The 17,224-nt window shown below is 42.9% G+C and overlaps 1 protein-coding gene across 1 annotated transcript in view; it reads right to left on the bottom strand.

Annotated features, from left to right (window-relative positions):
- Positions 1–17,224, bottom strand: part of IGSF21 (immunoglobin superfamily member 21) — a 275,335-nt gene that overhangs the window by 20,138 nt on the left and 237,973 nt on the right. The window contains exons 5-6 of the mRNA XM_044668699.1: positions 12,202–12,317; positions 8,008–8,479 (exon numbers count right to left, since the gene is read on the bottom strand). Of these exons, the coding sequence (XP_044524634.1) occupies positions 8,008–8,479; positions 12,202–12,317 (588 nt within the window). The remainder of the gene's footprint in view (positions 1–8,007; positions 8,480–12,201; positions 12,318–17,224) is intronic.

Here is a 17,224-nt window from a genome sequence, read left to right as displayed (position 1 = left end):
ACCCACATTCAGAGGAAGAACTGTGGGAGGAGAAACATAGAAGAAAAACAATTGCTTGAACACATGGGTTGATGGGGATATTATTGGGGATGTAGATGCTAAATGATCACCCTAGTGAAACTATCAATAATATGGAAATAGGTCTTGATCAATCATACATGTAAAACCCAGTGGAATTGTGCGTCGGCTACAGGGAAGGGAGGGGAGGTTTGGGGAGAGGGTAAGAAATGAATCATGTAACCATGAAAAAAATAATTAAAAAAATAAAAAATAAATAAAGTGAGGGTAGAGAAACATGGGAGAGAATATTTTTTTTGGGAAGTCAATGGATACAGGAATAGGAGTGATATCATTGTTGGAATGTATACTACAGAACACTTGGCCACAAAGAGTCAATGGATGAGAAAGTCAGGAGACAGTTCATATCCCTGGCCCTGAGGCATGATCTAGTGGTGAAGGGGGACTTCAGTTATCTAGGTACCTGTTGGACTTTTCTCTATGCCAAAAGTGAACAGCTGATAATTTCTGGCTTCACTGTGTTGATCATTCCATCTTTCAGAAGGTAGAGGAACTGGCAATGGAATATTCTATCATGTGCCTGATTATCACAAATAAAGATGAGTTACTTGCTGGGGTATAAAAAATAGGAATCTTGGAGAGGAAAGTGACTTTTCCATTTTTGTGATAGAGGGTGAGGAAAATTGGTTATAATCTGATATCCATCCTTGATTTTAGGAGAGCAGACTTCAAATGGTTCAGGGAAAGCATGGAAAGGATCTAAAATTTTATGGATAAAGTCAACCCATGAAGGATGGGATGTGTTTGAGAATGATGTTCTGAAGACAAAAAGAGAAATAGTTAGTATGAGAAGTTGTCTGAAAAAAGACCCATGCAGGTGCATAGGGAACATATCAACCAATCAGCTTAGATTTTTTAAAAAGGCACAAGGAAGATGGAAGAAAAATCAGGTAACACATTTAAGAACTGCAGCAAGTGTGCTAAAGCTTAGGATGAGTTAAGGCTGCTGATGACAACAACAATAACAAAAAGATTCTTCAACTCTATTGGGGAAAAGAGGAGGATTAAAGAACTAGGTGGGGGTTGGAAGGAGATGTTGAAAACAGACATCAGAGGGAAGACATTGCCATTCAGTTCTGATTTGGCTTCAGTTTTTTTTCTGCTGAGAAGAATGATCTTTGATTTAGAGATATGGCATACAAATGGCCAATAGGGAGTTGAGTTGAAGTCCCAAATAAGTAAGAAGATACTAAGATAGTACCAGGCTGCCCTTGATGGGTACATGTCCCTTGGCCTGGGTCCTCAGGTATTAAAAGGACTGGCAAATGTGTTTGCTAAACTGCTGTCAGGAATGTCTGAAAGGTCTTGGAGATAGAAAGAAGCATCATAGGAATAGAAAAGTACAAATGTTGTCCCAATTGAAAAAAACAACAACATCCTTACCTTCTATCTCAACATCAATACCAAGTATCAGTTCCAAGGCAGAAGAGTGGTAAGGATTAGGCAATTGGAGTTAAGTGACTTGCCCAGGGTCACAAAGTTAGGGAGTGTCTGTTGACAATTTTGAACCTAAGACTGTTTGTCTCTAGGCTTGGTTTTCTATTCACTGAATTACCTAATTTCCCTTCAAATTTTTTTAAAGGAAAAATCTAATAACTATGAGCAGTTTGGGGATCTTGATTGATTCTTGGCATATTTCTGTTATTAAAGGGATAGCTACTGAATACTTAGAAAAGGAAATAGCAGTTACAAAGAGCAAGCAAGAACTTCATCAAGATCATGTTATTTACTTTTTTTTAACCTAGGTTACATATATGGTTTGCCTAGATTTTAGGAAAACATTTGACAAAGTTTTCCAGGTTATTCTTGCAGATAAGATGGAGATCTGTGGGCTACAGGATAGTACAGTTTCAGTTCTTAACTGATTGAAAAGCTAGACTCAAACAGGAGTTAACCAGAAAGGAGGTCTCTAGTGGAATGCCCCAAGGATCTGTGCATGGTCACTTTTGTCAATGATTTGAATGAAGGCAAAGGATCATAGAATCATAGATTAGAATTAGAAGGGACATTAGAAGTCATAAATCTCTAACCTCTCATTTTAAAGATGAGGAGATGAGTTGCCCAAAGTCATAAAGGTAGCAAGCAGCAGCAGCAAGACCCAGATGGTGGTCCTTTGCCTCCTAACAGTAGTACTTTTCCCACTGTTTATAAATGCTTATAAAATTTGCAGCTGGAATAAAACTAGGAGGGATATCTAGCACTCTGGATGACTGTCAGGATTCAAAAAGATCTTGACAGGCTTGGATGTTGAGCTGAGTCAAATAAAATGCAATTTAATAGGGATGCAATTTAATAGGGTAAAGCTTTGTATTTGGGTTTTAAAAAAGTCAACTTTACAAGTACAAGATGGGTGAAATGCCACTAACAAAGATATTGGTATGAAAAAGGGGGTTTAGTGACATGAAAGATCAATGCTAGTCAACAGTTTGATGTTATAGCCAAGGAAGCTTAGTATAACTCAGACTCCATTAAAAGGGGCATTTAATAAGCATCTATTATGTGCTAAGCACTTTATAATTAATATTCAATTTGAGTCTCACAACAACCCTAAGAAGTAGGTGCTATTATTAGGTAGGTGCTTTTATTATACCAATTTTACAGTTGAGGAAACTAAGGCAGACAGAAGTTAAGTGATTTGTTTAGGGTCACATAGCTACTAAGTGTTTGAGGCTGGATTTGAACTCAGGTCTTTCTATTCACTACACCACCTAGCTGCCTCTAGCTGTGTGGGGTCTAGGACCGAAGAGGTAAAAGCTCTATCTTTGCCCTGGTCAGATTGTATTGTGTACAGTCATAAAAGTCACATTTTGGGAAGGGCATTCATTAAGCTGGAGAGCATCTCAGGGAGAGCAACCAGGATAATGAATGGTCCTGAGTTCCTGTCATATGAGAATCATTTGAAGAAAATGAAAATGTTTAAGCTAGGGAAGACTCAAGGCAGGAAGGGGATGAGATGGGGGGGATATAATCACTGTTTTTAAATATTTGAAGGCATGCTATATGAAAGAGGGATTAGATTTGTTCAAGTTAGACCCAGAAGGCAGAACCAGGAGCAAAAGATGGGAGGTGCCAAGAGACAAATTGAAGTTTTCCTTAAGGAAAAACTTTCTAACATATTACTCTAATTTGGAATGGGTTTCCCTCAGGAGGTAATAAGTTCTCCTTCTGGAAAGATCTTTCAGCAAAGACTGAAGAACAATGATTTGCCATGTAGGGTTTGGATTAGATGGCCTCTGAAGTCCCTCTCAATTCTGAGATTCTGTGACCCTGTGACATCACTTTGCTTTTCCAAACAAACCACACACTGGAATATTCTAGAGATAATTTGACCCCTTTTCTGCATCTCACCATCCTAGCCTATTAAGGGAGATATTTCTAGAAAGATTTTCTCAATATCTTTTTCTCCCTTCAAAGCTTAGCTCATGTCTTCTGCCTTCTGAGAAGCCTTCCTGGATCCTCTCAGTCAGTTCTCTCTTCTTCCAAAGAAAGCTTTGAATTTTATTTTTTCATCACTTGAGACTCTTGACATCTATGTGAAAGAGGGGAGTCAGGAATCATTATCTCTATTCACAGATAAGGAAACTGAGGTCCAATGAGGACATACAGGTCATTGCCGGGACCCTAATCTATACCCATTGCTTCTAGAATCAAAGGATCATAGATTTAGGGTTGGAAAGGACCTGAGATGTAAATTTCATACAATTTCCTCATTTTATAAATAAACTCATTAAATGACTTGCCCAAAGTCTCATGGCTAGTTAATTGCTAAACTGGAATTTGAATTCAGTTTGTGTAATTCCAAGTTCCACTCTCTTTCAAGTGTCCCATGACCTAGCTGGGGTTTTTTCCATGAACCCCCCAAAATCACTCCCTTTCTCACCAATATTCCTGGAATGACATCCTGGTATGTGTGAGACCTGCCCTTGGTTACCCTTTTTTCTTTCCAAAGCCCCTGAAAAGGGACAGCAAGGTAGCAGTTGTTAGCCTGGGAGCTTAGAATAAGAGACAGGAGTGGCAGCTACTCAAACAAGGGTCCAATGGTAGTTCACAGGCAAAGTGTTGGCAAGGGGCAGTGGTTTAGAGTCTAAGGATCAGAGTTGTTAGGAGGAGACACCTCAAGGCTCCATTCACCATGAATCCCTCTGAAGTACCTGTCTGCCATAACTCTCTTATCTTTTTGGAAGAGGCAGATAGAAGAGGAATTGATCTTATGGACAGCAAATGTCTCAGCAAAAAAGAGAATTGGCTTTCCTTTATCCTTGGACCTAGAGCTGAGGAAATGCTTCATTAAACAGAAGTGGCAGCTGGCTGGCTTTCTGTTCAAGTTTTTGGAGGCATAAAAGAAAGGAGAAAGAATCAGAGGGATGAAAGAAGCCAGAGAGGTAAGTGGAACTAGCCAATAGAACAGGCTGTGATAGTGGTGCTCTCAAGGAAGGATCACTGCATTTACAGTCAGGAGAGCTAGATTTGATTCATGGCTGTGTTATTTGCAACCTACCTAGGTGTGTTTGGCAGGTGGTTTCTGCTTTCTTAGCCTAAGGTTGCTTTTTTGGTAAAATTAAAATCCTGGACTGAATCAGGGGTTCTTAACTGTGTGTGTGTGTGTGTGTGTGTGTGTGTATGTGTGTGTGTGTGTGTGTGTGTCCTGGACCCCCTTGGCAGGCTGGTGAAGCCTACAGACCCCTTCTCAGAATAGTGGTTTTAAATGCATAAAATAAAATACACAGGAATACAAAAGAAGTCAATTATATGAAATATAATGTTAAAATGTTAGAAAGAACAAGTCATCTGTAAGAACCTCTCAATGATACAACTTTTCCGATATTTTTTAGTTCTGACAGTCTGTTCCTTCTGTCTCTAAATTCTATCATTCAATGATCTTAGGATGTGAGGACATAACTAGAGGGGGAATGACTAGGACACTACAGAGACACCATATGCTCAGGACCTCATGAAGTCCAAACAGGATATGGAAGGGTAGATTGAGACTGGATTTAGAGTCAGATCATCTGAGTTTAAATCTTCCTTCTGCCACTTTTTACTTCTATGACCTTGGGCAAGTCTCTTCCTCTCTCCATGTCCCAACTTACTCATATATAAAGTGAAGAAGATGGACTAGATAGATGCCTCTCACCTCTTAACTCAAAAGCTATAATATTGCTTGAGTTGGATTGGGTCTCCTTAGCTATGAATTTAGGCTTCTGAAGTGTTGCATTCTGTGGTGAGACCTCTAGATGGCTCTCATCTACCTCCCTGGGGGTGGGGTGGGGTGGGTGGGTAGCATTTCCTGGAAAAATTGAAGCTCTTTTGAAAAAAACAAAACAGTTATCCTTACCTTTCAAATTTACAGTATGGCCATTAACCTTACCACAAACATTATTGAATTACAGAATCATGGAATTTCAGACTTGGAAGGGACCTCAGTGGCTACGTAGGTCAACCCATACTTGAAAGGAATTCCCATTATAACCACCAATCCTCAGGGTAGTTCATTCCACAAGGAGACAGCTCTGATGATAAGAAAGTTCTTCCTGACATCTAGCCTACACTGGCCTCTTTGCATTTATCTTCCAGGCATTGCTCCTGGTTCTGTTCCCTGGAGCCACAAAAACCATATCTTACTTCTTCCACATGATAGCCCTTCAGATATCATGCCCCCCCCCAAATCTTTTCATCTCCAAACTAAACATCTCCAACTTCTTCAACCAATCCACATTGGACAGAGACTCAAGGCCTTTAACCATCCTGGTTGCCTTCCTCTGTGTTCTCTCTCCATCTTATCAATGTCCTTCCTCGATGATGCCTAAAATGGAACACAATTGTCCTGGTCTGATCATGAGAGCAAGACTATTTATTGTCTCCTCATTTCTGGAAACTCTGCCTCTCTCTCTCTCTTTTTCAAAAACAAAACAAAACCCCTTACCTTCTTAGAATCAATATTGTGTATTGGTTCTAAGGCAGAAGAGTGGTTAAGGATTAGGAAATGGGTGTTAGGTGACTTGCCCAGGGACACATAACTAAGAAGTGTCTGAGGCCAAATTTGAAACCAGGACCTCCTGTCTCTAGGTCTGGCTCACAATTAATTGAGCAAACTAGCTTCCCTCAAAGACCACATTGCCTTTTTTTTGAATGACTCCTACTAATCTTGTCATCCCTCAGATACCCAGATCTTTTTCCTGAGAAACAGTTTCTAACTTCCAGCATTCTTTTTTTGTGACATCACTTTTTTTGACCCAAGTAGAAGATTTTATGTTTATCCCTATTAACATTCCATCTTTTCATTTCACTCTTATGGCACTCAGTACATATTACCATTTATCAATACAGCAAGATTTCTTTTTTTTTTTAAACCCTTGTACTTCGGTGTATTGGCTCATAGGTGGAAGATTGGTAAGGGTGGGCAATGGGGGTCAAGTGACTTGCCCAGGGTCACACAGCTGGGAAGTGGCTGAGGCCCGGTTTGAACCTAGGACCTCCTGTCTCTAGGCCTGGCTCTCACTCCACTGAGCTACCCAGCTGCCCCTAATACAGCAAGATTTCAAAGAGGGAATGCATTGGACCTAGACTCAGGAAGACCTGAGTTCAAATAGAGCCTCAGACACTTATTAGTTGTGAGACCCTGGGAAGTCACCTAACCTCCATCTACCTGAGTTTCTTCACTTGTAAAATGGAGATAATAATAGCATCTAATTCCCAGAGTTGTGAGGATCAAATGAGATTTTGCATATGTATAGATACACACACAGAATATACACATATTACTTTGCAGACTTACAAAGGGCAATGATCATATCTAACTCATCATTATATCTCTGCCCCCAATTACTCCCTCCCCATAATTTGTTGCCTGCCACAAGGCTTTGTACAGAGCCTTAATAAAAGCTTGTTGATTTGAATTGAATTGCTGAATTGAATTCCATTAATTAGAATCTTCCTCAGGGCACAACTAACTAAGGACAGGTGTGTGTGTGTGCGCGCGTGCACGTGTGCGTGTGCATAAGATGCCTAGTGTCAGAGCTAGATCTTGACCTTTTTGAGGATTTATCTCCTACTTTAAGATATTTCTGTTCAACTTTCAGAGTCTTCTGAATACCAGAAAGGGTCATAAAATATCTGAGCTGGGAAGGCATTAGAATATACAATGTCAGAGTCAGAAGAGACCTTAGAACACAAAATGTCAGAGCCGAGAGGGCCTTTCGAACACAGAATATCAGAGCAGGGAGGGGATCTTGGAGCTACTCTAGTACAATCTACTTCCATTTGAGGAAGGAGAGGCTGAGAAAGAAGGAGGGACTTGCCTATGTTCATGGACATAGTGAGTTCAGGTACCACTCCTCTAATTCTCTCTACCTTCATCTTTCTGAGAGAATGGATGCTATAGGACTTGTCCTGGAAGTAAACTTCCAGTCACCTCAAGTAGTCTCTTTAAAATAAAATCTTACCTTTCACCTTAGAATCAATACTGTGTATTGGTACCAAAGCAGAAGAGTGGCAAGGGTTGGTTAGACAATGAGAGTTAAGTCACTTGCCCAGAATCACATTGCTAGAAAGTGTCTGAGGTCACATTTGAGCCCAGGACCTCTCTACTTTAGGCTGGATCTTAATCCACTGAGCCACCCAGCTGCACCCCACCCGCCTCATACCTTAAGCGTCCTTGGCTCTGGTTTAGAACATAAGAGTCTGACCTTGGCTTAGCAGACCTTCCCCAAGTATTCCCAATCTTGGCTCAACAGGCCTGGCTCTGGTGATTCTGATCTCACTTCCATATTTCTACATTTTCTTGACTCTGGATCTCCCCCTCCATGCTTATGACCCTAGTCTGGTAATCTGATCTTGACTCCGGTTTATTTCCACTCCCTTCCCCTCGACTCCCCATCCATGGAGCAAATCTGAAAACTCTGAGAGACCCACTTCTTGATATGATCTTACCAAGTGTGACCTCAGCCTGCATGGGCATGGAGAGAGCTGGGTGCTTGACCTCACAGCTGAAGAGGGCCTCGTTGTCCACCTGGGGGTTGAGGGTCCAGGTGAGCAGGGCACGCACCTCCACAGTGCCATCACTGCCTGGGGCACGGCTATGTCGCAGGAAATAAACAGGCTCTGCACTGTGGACCCAACGGGGGAACTCTCGGCTCACCACAGTCTCTGGGATGTTCTCAGTTGTAGGTTGGAGGAAAAGGCTTGGGTCCGGAGTCAGGCCCCGGAAGGGTCCCTCGGTATAGGGATGTCCACCCCTGCCCTCAGCATCCAGCAGGGAGAGCGATTTCTGCATCTTAGTATCATCCAGGTCACGGTGCAGCAGGCTACGAAATGCCCTGCTGTCCTGGAGGGCAGCTGTCCCAACCGCAGGTTCTGACAGGGACACCGCTTCAATGGGCTCACCATCTCTCTTGAAGTAAACCTGAAATAGAAGGGAAGAAGTGATCAAAAGAGGGACGAACTCTTGTCTGCCTCTCCTGGTAGGCTCTGAACTAGTCAGAGAACAGCATTGCTCAAGACCCACCCACTAGATTGGCCTTGTCCATTCTAGTCCCTCCAAGCATAATCACTACTCTATATGGACTCTCAACTCTTTAATTCTCCACTAGTGGGTTATTCATTCTTTGGCTGACCTGTGGCAAAGGTACCATCCTAAACTACCTTCTCCACCACAGTCAATAACCTTGAATATCATCTTGTTTCTCTGCTCCAAATACATCATGCGACCCAGGCCAATGGCCAACCCAAATGATATTTGAATTCATTGCTGTTTTGGGTTATTCATGCAATTGTTTCCCAATCTTGGCCCACAAAAACCAGGAGGAAGCTTGAGTTTTATCCAGTAAATATGCTCTGGAAAAGATGAACCTACCTCACATTTTTACATATCAAATACTATCTCAGATGCACTGGGGGTGCGGAGTGTGTGACTAATTAAAGGACTCCCTGAGTGAGTCTGTTTCTAATGGGAGGAATTGTCTCCCAATTCATCTGTTGCATAAAATCCGATTTTCCTATATGCAGGTTGTTTAATGTGAGGTGTACAATTATAGCTACAGATGAAGCATTTTTAAATGTCTCTTTGGGTGGGGCATTTGCTTACTCCTTTAGTCTGGAAGCTGTTTCTCTTTCCTCGGACTAGTAGCAACCTGAATATAAAGTCTGTGACATTTCCAATAAGCTCAGGGCTTCTTCCCTGAAGACAGGGGCTATGTCTTGCCTATTAGGCGTGGGGCTTCCTGAAGGTGGGACTGTTTCCTTCATCAAACTAGGAGGAGTGGCTGCCTTAGGCTGGGGATTGTATGTTCCCCATTAGACTGAAGTTCCCTGAAGGCAGAGACTCTAGCTCACCTTAGAAGTTTGCTAATTATAAGACCACCAGCAAGTCTCTTAATTTCCCTGGACCTCAGCTTCCTCATCTATAAAAATGAGTTGGATTAGTTGGCGTCTGAGGTCCTTTCCAAATATAGGGTTTCTTATGAACTCTATGATTCTTCTCATTGTCCTTCACCAAGTTGGGAGCTGACTTCCTAAGACCAGGGACTGTGGCTTACCTATTAGATTGATTATGTCCCAGAAGCAGGACCTATATCTTTTCTAACAGACAAGTTTGCTTCCTGGAGGCAGGGGTTGTGGCTTTTTCCAAAGGAGGATATGCCTTATAGAACTTAACCCAGAACTCCATATATAGCCAAAGTAGCAGGCACTAGAGGTGACCCACACTTGAACACTTTGGGGGCTTCTTGGGAAGGGACTTTGTTTCCAAGCAGGAGGGTGGGAGCCATTGTAAAGGTAGATATGGAAGGGGAATTAGAGAGATGTTGGAAGAAGAAATGGGAGAAAGTGTGTATGTGTGTGTATATAAGACAGAGAGAGATAGAGAGAGAGAGATTGGGAGAGAGAAAGAGATTAAGAGAGAGATCGAGAGAGAGAGAGAAAGACAGAGAGAGAGACAGAAAGACAGAGAGAGAGAGATTGAAAGACAGACAGAGAGAGAGAGATTGAAAGACAGACAGACAGAGAGAGAGAGAGAGAGAGAGAGAGAGAGAGAGAGAGAGAGAGAGAGAGAGAGAGAGAGAATAAAGTCTGAACAGGTGTGCCTGTGTGGGAAGGAGATAGGTGTATAGCTCTGGAGAAAGAAAATTGTCCTCTAGCTTTCTCTTCTAATGGGGAATTCAAGTTTTGAGCTGTGGAATTTAATTCAATTTGTTGTTTTTATATTTTGGTACATGCGCCCAGAGGCCTGTGGGAAACGGGTGTCTCTTTAATAAATCGAATAAATAAATCGATGGCTGCTGAGGAGGGGGGGGTGGAGTACATGTGGGAAGCATCTCAGAGGGAGGCTGGGTCCCAGGAGAGGGAAGGTAGGGGAAGAAAGAGAGGAAGAGAGAAGAAGGAGACAATGGAGATGAGAGAAAGCAGAATTAGCGAGGGGGAGGTGTGTGTGTATTGGGGGGTGGGAGGTGGAATCAAATACAGGAGAGGCCAATCTGTCAGGGTTTATAGCCTCCAAAAATGAATGTCGCTTGCACATAAAGGACTGCTTTGGGTTTTTTGAAAAGTGCTTCAAAAGCTGGATTGTAATTTATATCAAAGGATTCCTCTGAGCTTCCAACATCCCAGGCAGATGCAAGAAGCTCACAGAATATGGGGGGCTGAGAAGCATTTTTTAAAAAGGGGGGATATTTGATTGTGTAAAACCTTAGAGGTCTGGCCTGCTGAAAGGTTTCAAGGGCCCTGAGGCATTTTTGGCAACAGAAGGGGAGTAGGGGGGGAGGGGGGAGGGGAGACATTAGGAATAAGCCAGCAGGATCCTGGAGGGGACCTGCCAAGGATATCCTTGGAGGGTAGCAAGCATCTCTCATTGGGTCCTTTGTCACTATCTGCTGACGTTAGGGGTTGGTGGGTGGGTGAGAAGAGAGGATATAGGAGGAATAGATTAGGGGGAATAGGAGTAGGGATTCAAAAAGTCTTTCTTTTTGTACCCCAACTTTTCTGGGGTCTAAGAGCTCTTTGCTCTTTCCATTGGGCCTGGGGAGGGAATGTGGTTTTCTACTGGAGTTGATATAGGGTCACGCTGACTTTTAAATCAAGGAGTGTTTGTACCCCCTGTGGCAAAGCAACCCAGCCAAGGCCTTTGGGAATTATCACAGAATTAAAAGGTAGACAGAACCTTAGAGTCTACTCTTCTTATTACCTAGAATAAACTGAGCTCTAAAAGAGAGATATGACATGTCCAGGTATCCAGAGGGATTAAATAGTATATCACAAGATTTAAAGGCCAAGGCTCGTAGCTCTAGAATTGGAAGGGACCTTGAAGGCAATCTAAGTCAGGCTCCTGAATTCATAGATGAAGATACTCTGGCCTAGGGAAATGACCGAAAGTGGCTTAGGTAGTTAACATCACAGACAGAATTCAAACCGAGGTCATGATTCCAAATCCAGTGCCCTTTCCAAAATACCATACTGTTTTTACCTCTGTAGCCTGAGGGGAAGAGGCATGTGGAGAAAGTCTTGAGTCCTGATTTCTCCTTGATTCCTGCCTGCCTTCTCCCAAATCACCCCAGATTAGCCCTTTTCAGCCACCCACTCTGCCAACCACATTCAAGTTTCCCTTAAAATACTCATGACAATGAGAACTGGGAAATATTATTGAGGCCTAAAGGATATTAGGGTGATCCTAAAAGAAATCAGACAGGTAGATGATACGAGTCTCTCCTTTGTCTTTCTTTCATTTTTCTCAGTCTGGGAGGAGTCTTTTAGCTCTGGGAGACTGGAGAAGAAGGAAGTTGGGAGGGCTAGCAGGGAGGATGGGTCAGGACAGTGTGAGCAAGTGGGATCAAAAATATTGTAGATGGCTCATAAAATCACAGGCTCAAAAACTGGAAGAGACTAGAAATGATCCAGGCTTACTCTCATTTTCTTGATGAAGAAACTGAGTTGCAGAGAGGGTTAGTGATTTTTCCAAGGCCATATAGGTAGACAGTAGAAGAGCTGTCCTTCAAACCCAGGACCTCAGACTCTAGGAGTTGATTTTGGCCTGGTTGGTAGCCAGGGTGGCCTCTCTGATCCACTCCCACCACCCAGTTGACCCATCATTTGGAATTTCCAGGGATTGGGATCCCCACACATGAGCATACTCACCACAGGGGCTGGCTTTCCTCCTGACACAATGCAGACCAGAGTAAAGTTCTGAGCCTGATATCGGCTAAATGGGGCAGGTGTGTCAGCAGCCACAACAGCGATGGAAGTGGGAGGAGCTGTCAGGGAGGCAAAAGCAGGTAGAAGTTCAGAGAAACCCTGGGCCAATTTCAGGGGCTTTTGTTTCACCCTGGGTAGTCACTAAGTCAGTCTTTCCTCCCAGACATCCTTCAGAAAGCTTTCTGTGAGTCAGTAATGAGCATCCCACCCAGGGATCACTTAACACTTTATTTTGTCCCTCCCTAACGAACTTGCTTACCATAGGATGTTGAATGATCTGGGATTTTAGGACCTTGGAGAGAGCCATAGTCCCTAAGGGATCATAGCAAAATCAGGCTCCAGAGAGTGGCTGCAGAAACTTAGGGGAACTGGAACCCAAAGGGAGGACGATATGGTTTCTTTTCATTTGGAGGTGAGGTGGGAAATTCCTCATCACCCAGAATTTATAATCTTTTCCCTCCAGGAAAGAGGAACGCACACATTATCCCTTCAATCTACAATTCCCCTAAGTCTATATAGCTACTCTCCAGAACCTTGTACCAACAAGATGATCACAGATTTAAGGCAGTTAGATACCCCAATGGATAGAGTATCAAGGCTGGACTCAGGAAAACCCGAGTTCAATTCTGCCTTGAACATTTACTACTTTGTGTAATTTTGCCTCATTTAAATCCAGTTCACGCTCAAGTCAAGACCTCACCCCATGATATTATTGGTTATTTTCAAAAATGAAAATGAAGGAAGAACAACAGCTGTGTGATCCTGGGCAAGTCTCTTAACCCTGTTAGCCTCAGTTTCCTCATCTGTAAAATGAGCTGGAGAAGGAAATGGCAAACCATTCTCGTGTCTAACCCATCTGGAGCCATGAAAAACAACCGAACAACAAGAACAAGATTATGGGCTGAAACTTCAATGGTCCCCTCATTTTACAGATGAGGAACCTGAGGCTGGGATAAGTTAAATGACTTGTCCCAGAGTGTAAATGATGGAGATAGTATTTGAATTCAGGTCCTTTAACTCCAAAGTTGGGCTTCTTTCCCCTGTATTGTCCTACCTTGAATACATGTTTGTTTCTTATCTCCCTGTAAACTAAAAGCTCTTTTAAAGCAGGGACCATTTTAATTCAACTCTGTCTTCAAAAAGGGAAGACAGTAAGTAGATAACTATGGAAATAAAGTTTGTTGAGTACCTCATCAGTCAATTAACATTCAATAAACATTGACTAAGCAGAGAATCCTGTGCTCTGATCATTACTATGACTTCATTTTCAACAAACACTTATTAAACACCTCATGTATGCCCAGCACTCTGCCACAGACGTCCTCCAAAGTCTCATCATTGTGTAGAGGGCACTGTGTGTTCTTGGCTAGGTAGAGTTGGGGGAGGTATAGTCCCTGGCATGGGTTCAGGGTGGAATATCTGTTGTCTCGTTTTTAATGTTTTAATTGATTAAGAAAATTTTTTTCATGGTTACATGATTTGTGTTCTTTCCCTCCTCTCCTCCCAACCCCCTTTCATAGCCAACGGGAAATTCCATTGGGTTTTACATGTGTCATTGATCAAGCCCTATTTCCATATTATTGATATTTGCACTAAGGTGATTGTTTCTTTAGAGTCTACATCTCCAATCATATCCCCATCAACCCATGTGATCAAGCAGTTGTTTTTCTTCTGTGTTTCTACTCCCACAGTTCTTTCTCTGGATGTGTATCTGTTGTCTTGAGGGCCAGCCTTGCTAAATTCAGAGAAATATAGCCTCAAGATGGTTGGGGACAAATGTTTCTGCCCATAGAATCTCACCAGGACAATATACTGCCATACACAAAGAGTTGCGATTGGAATCACCGACCCAATGGATTGTCCACATGGATGAAACCCCAGCTTCTCCAAATAGCATCTGAACAAGAATTCCCTGTACAAAGCATTCTATCTAGTAGCCATCCAGCTTGTTGTGCTTGAATACCTTCAGAGAGGGGGAGCTCACTGCTTCCCCCATCATGTCATTCTATTTTGGTGAAGTTCTCATCACACAGCAATTCTTCTCAACACCAAGCCTACATCTGATTCTTTTCAGCTTCTTCCCATTGCTCCTGGTTCCACCACTGGACCCAAGGAAAGCAAGGTTAATCTGTTATCCTTATGGTCAATTGTCTAGCTAGTGGAGGAGAGCCATCATCTCTCTCCTCCCACCCACGCTCTAGCATGGGATAATTCATCAAAGATTAATTTGGTGGGTCCAACTATGGGGTGATTTACAGGCTTCTGACCCTTACTCTTCAGGTGACTTTACACAAGTAACTAAGGAATCCTTGCTCCTCAATTTCTGCAACTGTTAAAAAAATTAAGAGGAGGGAAGGTAGGTAGATTGAGAGTCAGGCCTAGAGATGAAAGGTCCTGGGTTCAAAGCTAGACTCAGACACTTCCTAGTTGAGTGACCTTGGGCAAGTTGCTTTGCCTAGCCCTTACCATTCTTTTGTCTTAGAGCCAATGCACAGAGGCAGCATCATGTCTTTTATAGCACGGGCCAATGATAATGATGATAAAACTAGCTAGTATTTCTATAATGATTTAAGGTTTACAAAGTGCCTTATGAATATTATGTCACTTGATCTCCAAGACACTTCTCTGAGGAAGGTTCTATTATATCTCCATTTTTATAGTTCAGGAAACTGAGGCTGAGAGAAATTAAATGACTTGCCCAAGATTCCATAGTATCTATATGATCTGCAAGCTGTCAGTATCAGTAAGAGGAGGGCTTCCATCCCTATTCCTCCTCTGGGATGTCCTCAACCTCAAATGGAGAGAGACAAGATCTGTAGCCCTTCCAATCCGGGATAAAAAGGGGCTGGAATCCTGGCATCCCAATGGTTAAGGGTTGCTATTGACTAGGCTTAGTAGGGGAGATTGAAAATCCCACATGGGAACTCTGGCTTAGCTTCTGTCTTTCTCTAGTTAAGGGCAAAGTCAGGTGTTACAGTCTCTTGGTGTGGCAGGAAATTGGAGAAGGGAAGAGATAACTCAGTGTGATAAGAGTCATCTTTTACTTATCTGCAGATTCCTTCCCTGGTGCTTGTGCCTATCAAGAGGGAAGATAGCCAAGAAATAGGATGAAAGGAAAAAAGGCCTCTGAGAAAACAAAGCAAATATCATGGACTTTAGACATTAAACGTCCATGCATTTTACTGTGTGCCTGGCACCATGCTAAGTGCTGAGGATAAAAGAGCAAGCAAAGGACAATCCCTGCCCTCAGGAAGCTCACAATCTAATGGGAGAAGGCAACACATAAAAAGATGAAAAGGAGGGAATAGGAATGGGGAGAGACAAGAGAGGAAGGGGAGGGATGGATGGGGGGTTAGGATAAAGTCCTGCAGCCAGGTGGGAAATGATGAAGAGTCTGTCCTGGTCTCTCTTCTGAAATGGGATCTGGGAGACTTTTCTGATGTCTATCTGAGGAAGGAAGGGGGTCCTAGGGGCAAGGGGTGCTGAGGAAGTGGGAATTTCAGTGTTGACTTGATCTGGCAGAAAGATGAGCGTACACCACACAAGAGCTCCCTCAGACTTTTCTACTCTTATTCCATGCAGTTCATATTTCACCATAACCCAGCGAGACAGGCACCACAGATATTATTGTCCCTACTTTACACATGAGGAAATTGAAGTCAAATTTGAACTCAGGTCTTCCAGTGTTTTGTGTACCATGGCACCACTTAATTGGGGGCAACTAGGTGGCACAGCAGATAGAATGCTGGGGCTGGAGTCAGGAAGAGCTGAGTTCAAATCCAGCCCCAGATACTTACTATGTGTTAATGGCAAGTTACTTAAACCTTATTTGCCTCAATTTCCTCAACTATAAAATAGGGGCAATAATATCTGTGGTGCCTGTCTCAGTGGGCTATGGTGAAACACAAACGAGGCAGTGTCTGAGAAGTGCTATATATATATATATATATATCTGCTATTATTTCATTCCAATTTCTCTTCCTGCTCTGATGTTCCAATGTCCTTTTCAGCGCTAACAGTCTTCAAGGCGGCAACATATGTTCACTCATTTCACCGTACATCTATATGATCGTATCCACGCACCTACACACGTAAATCCATGTTTGGGAGATCAGTAGCCAAGTCACGCATGCCACCCACACAGACCCTGATCAGAAGCTCTGTTTCTGTCCCTCGTTATATTTCCGAGCAGGTGTTAGCAATATGTACAGTTAATCAAGCCCGTCAGACAATAACTGTTTTCAATTGTATAGACTGTGACACAATCCCTGCCGCTAATATCATTCTGCACAGATCGGCCTCCCCCCTCCCCACTTTCCAATAGAACTTAAACCTGGGACTCACGGCATCTCGGGCGACTGTCGTTTTAGTATTTGCCCACTGTCTCTCAGCGAGATGACTCCAAGCAGATGCGATCTGGAAGGGAGCCCCAGCTAAAGAGGCTGTGAATGCCACAGAGAATTTCATCGCCTAACTTCTGTTAACCTGTTGTCACATATCCTTCTCTTCTTTGAATTACAGAATGTCAAAGCTGAAAAGGAGCCTTAGAACACAGTGTCAAAGCTGAGAGAAGCCTTAGAACAGGGAATGTCAGAGCTGGGAGAGATCTTAGAACAGAGAATGTCAGAGGTGGGAGAGACCTTAGAACAGAGAATGTCAGAGCTGGGAGAGTCCTTAGAACAGAGAATGTCAGAGCTGGGAGAGACCTTAGAACAGAGAATGTCAGAGCTGGGAGAGACCTTAGAACCCAGAATGTCAGAGCTGGGAAGGACCTTGGAACTTAGAATGTCAGAGCTGGGAGAGACCTTAGAACAGAGAATGTCAGAGCTGGGAGAGTCCTTAGAACAGAGAATGTCAGAGCTGGGAGAGACCTTAGAACAGAGAATGTCAGAGCTGGGAGAGATCTTAGAACAGAGAATGTCAGAGCTGAGAGAGACCTTAGAACAGAGAATGTCAGAGCTGGGAG

Source organism: Gracilinanus agilis, chromosome 3, assembly GCF_016433145.1.
Source record: "Gracilinanus agilis isolate LMUSP501 chromosome 3, AgileGrace, whole genome shotgun sequence".
NCBI classification, from domain to species: Eukaryota; Metazoa; Chordata; class Mammalia; order Didelphimorphia; family Didelphidae; genus Gracilinanus; species Gracilinanus agilis.
This window is presented reverse-complemented; position numbering and strand designations above follow the sequence as displayed.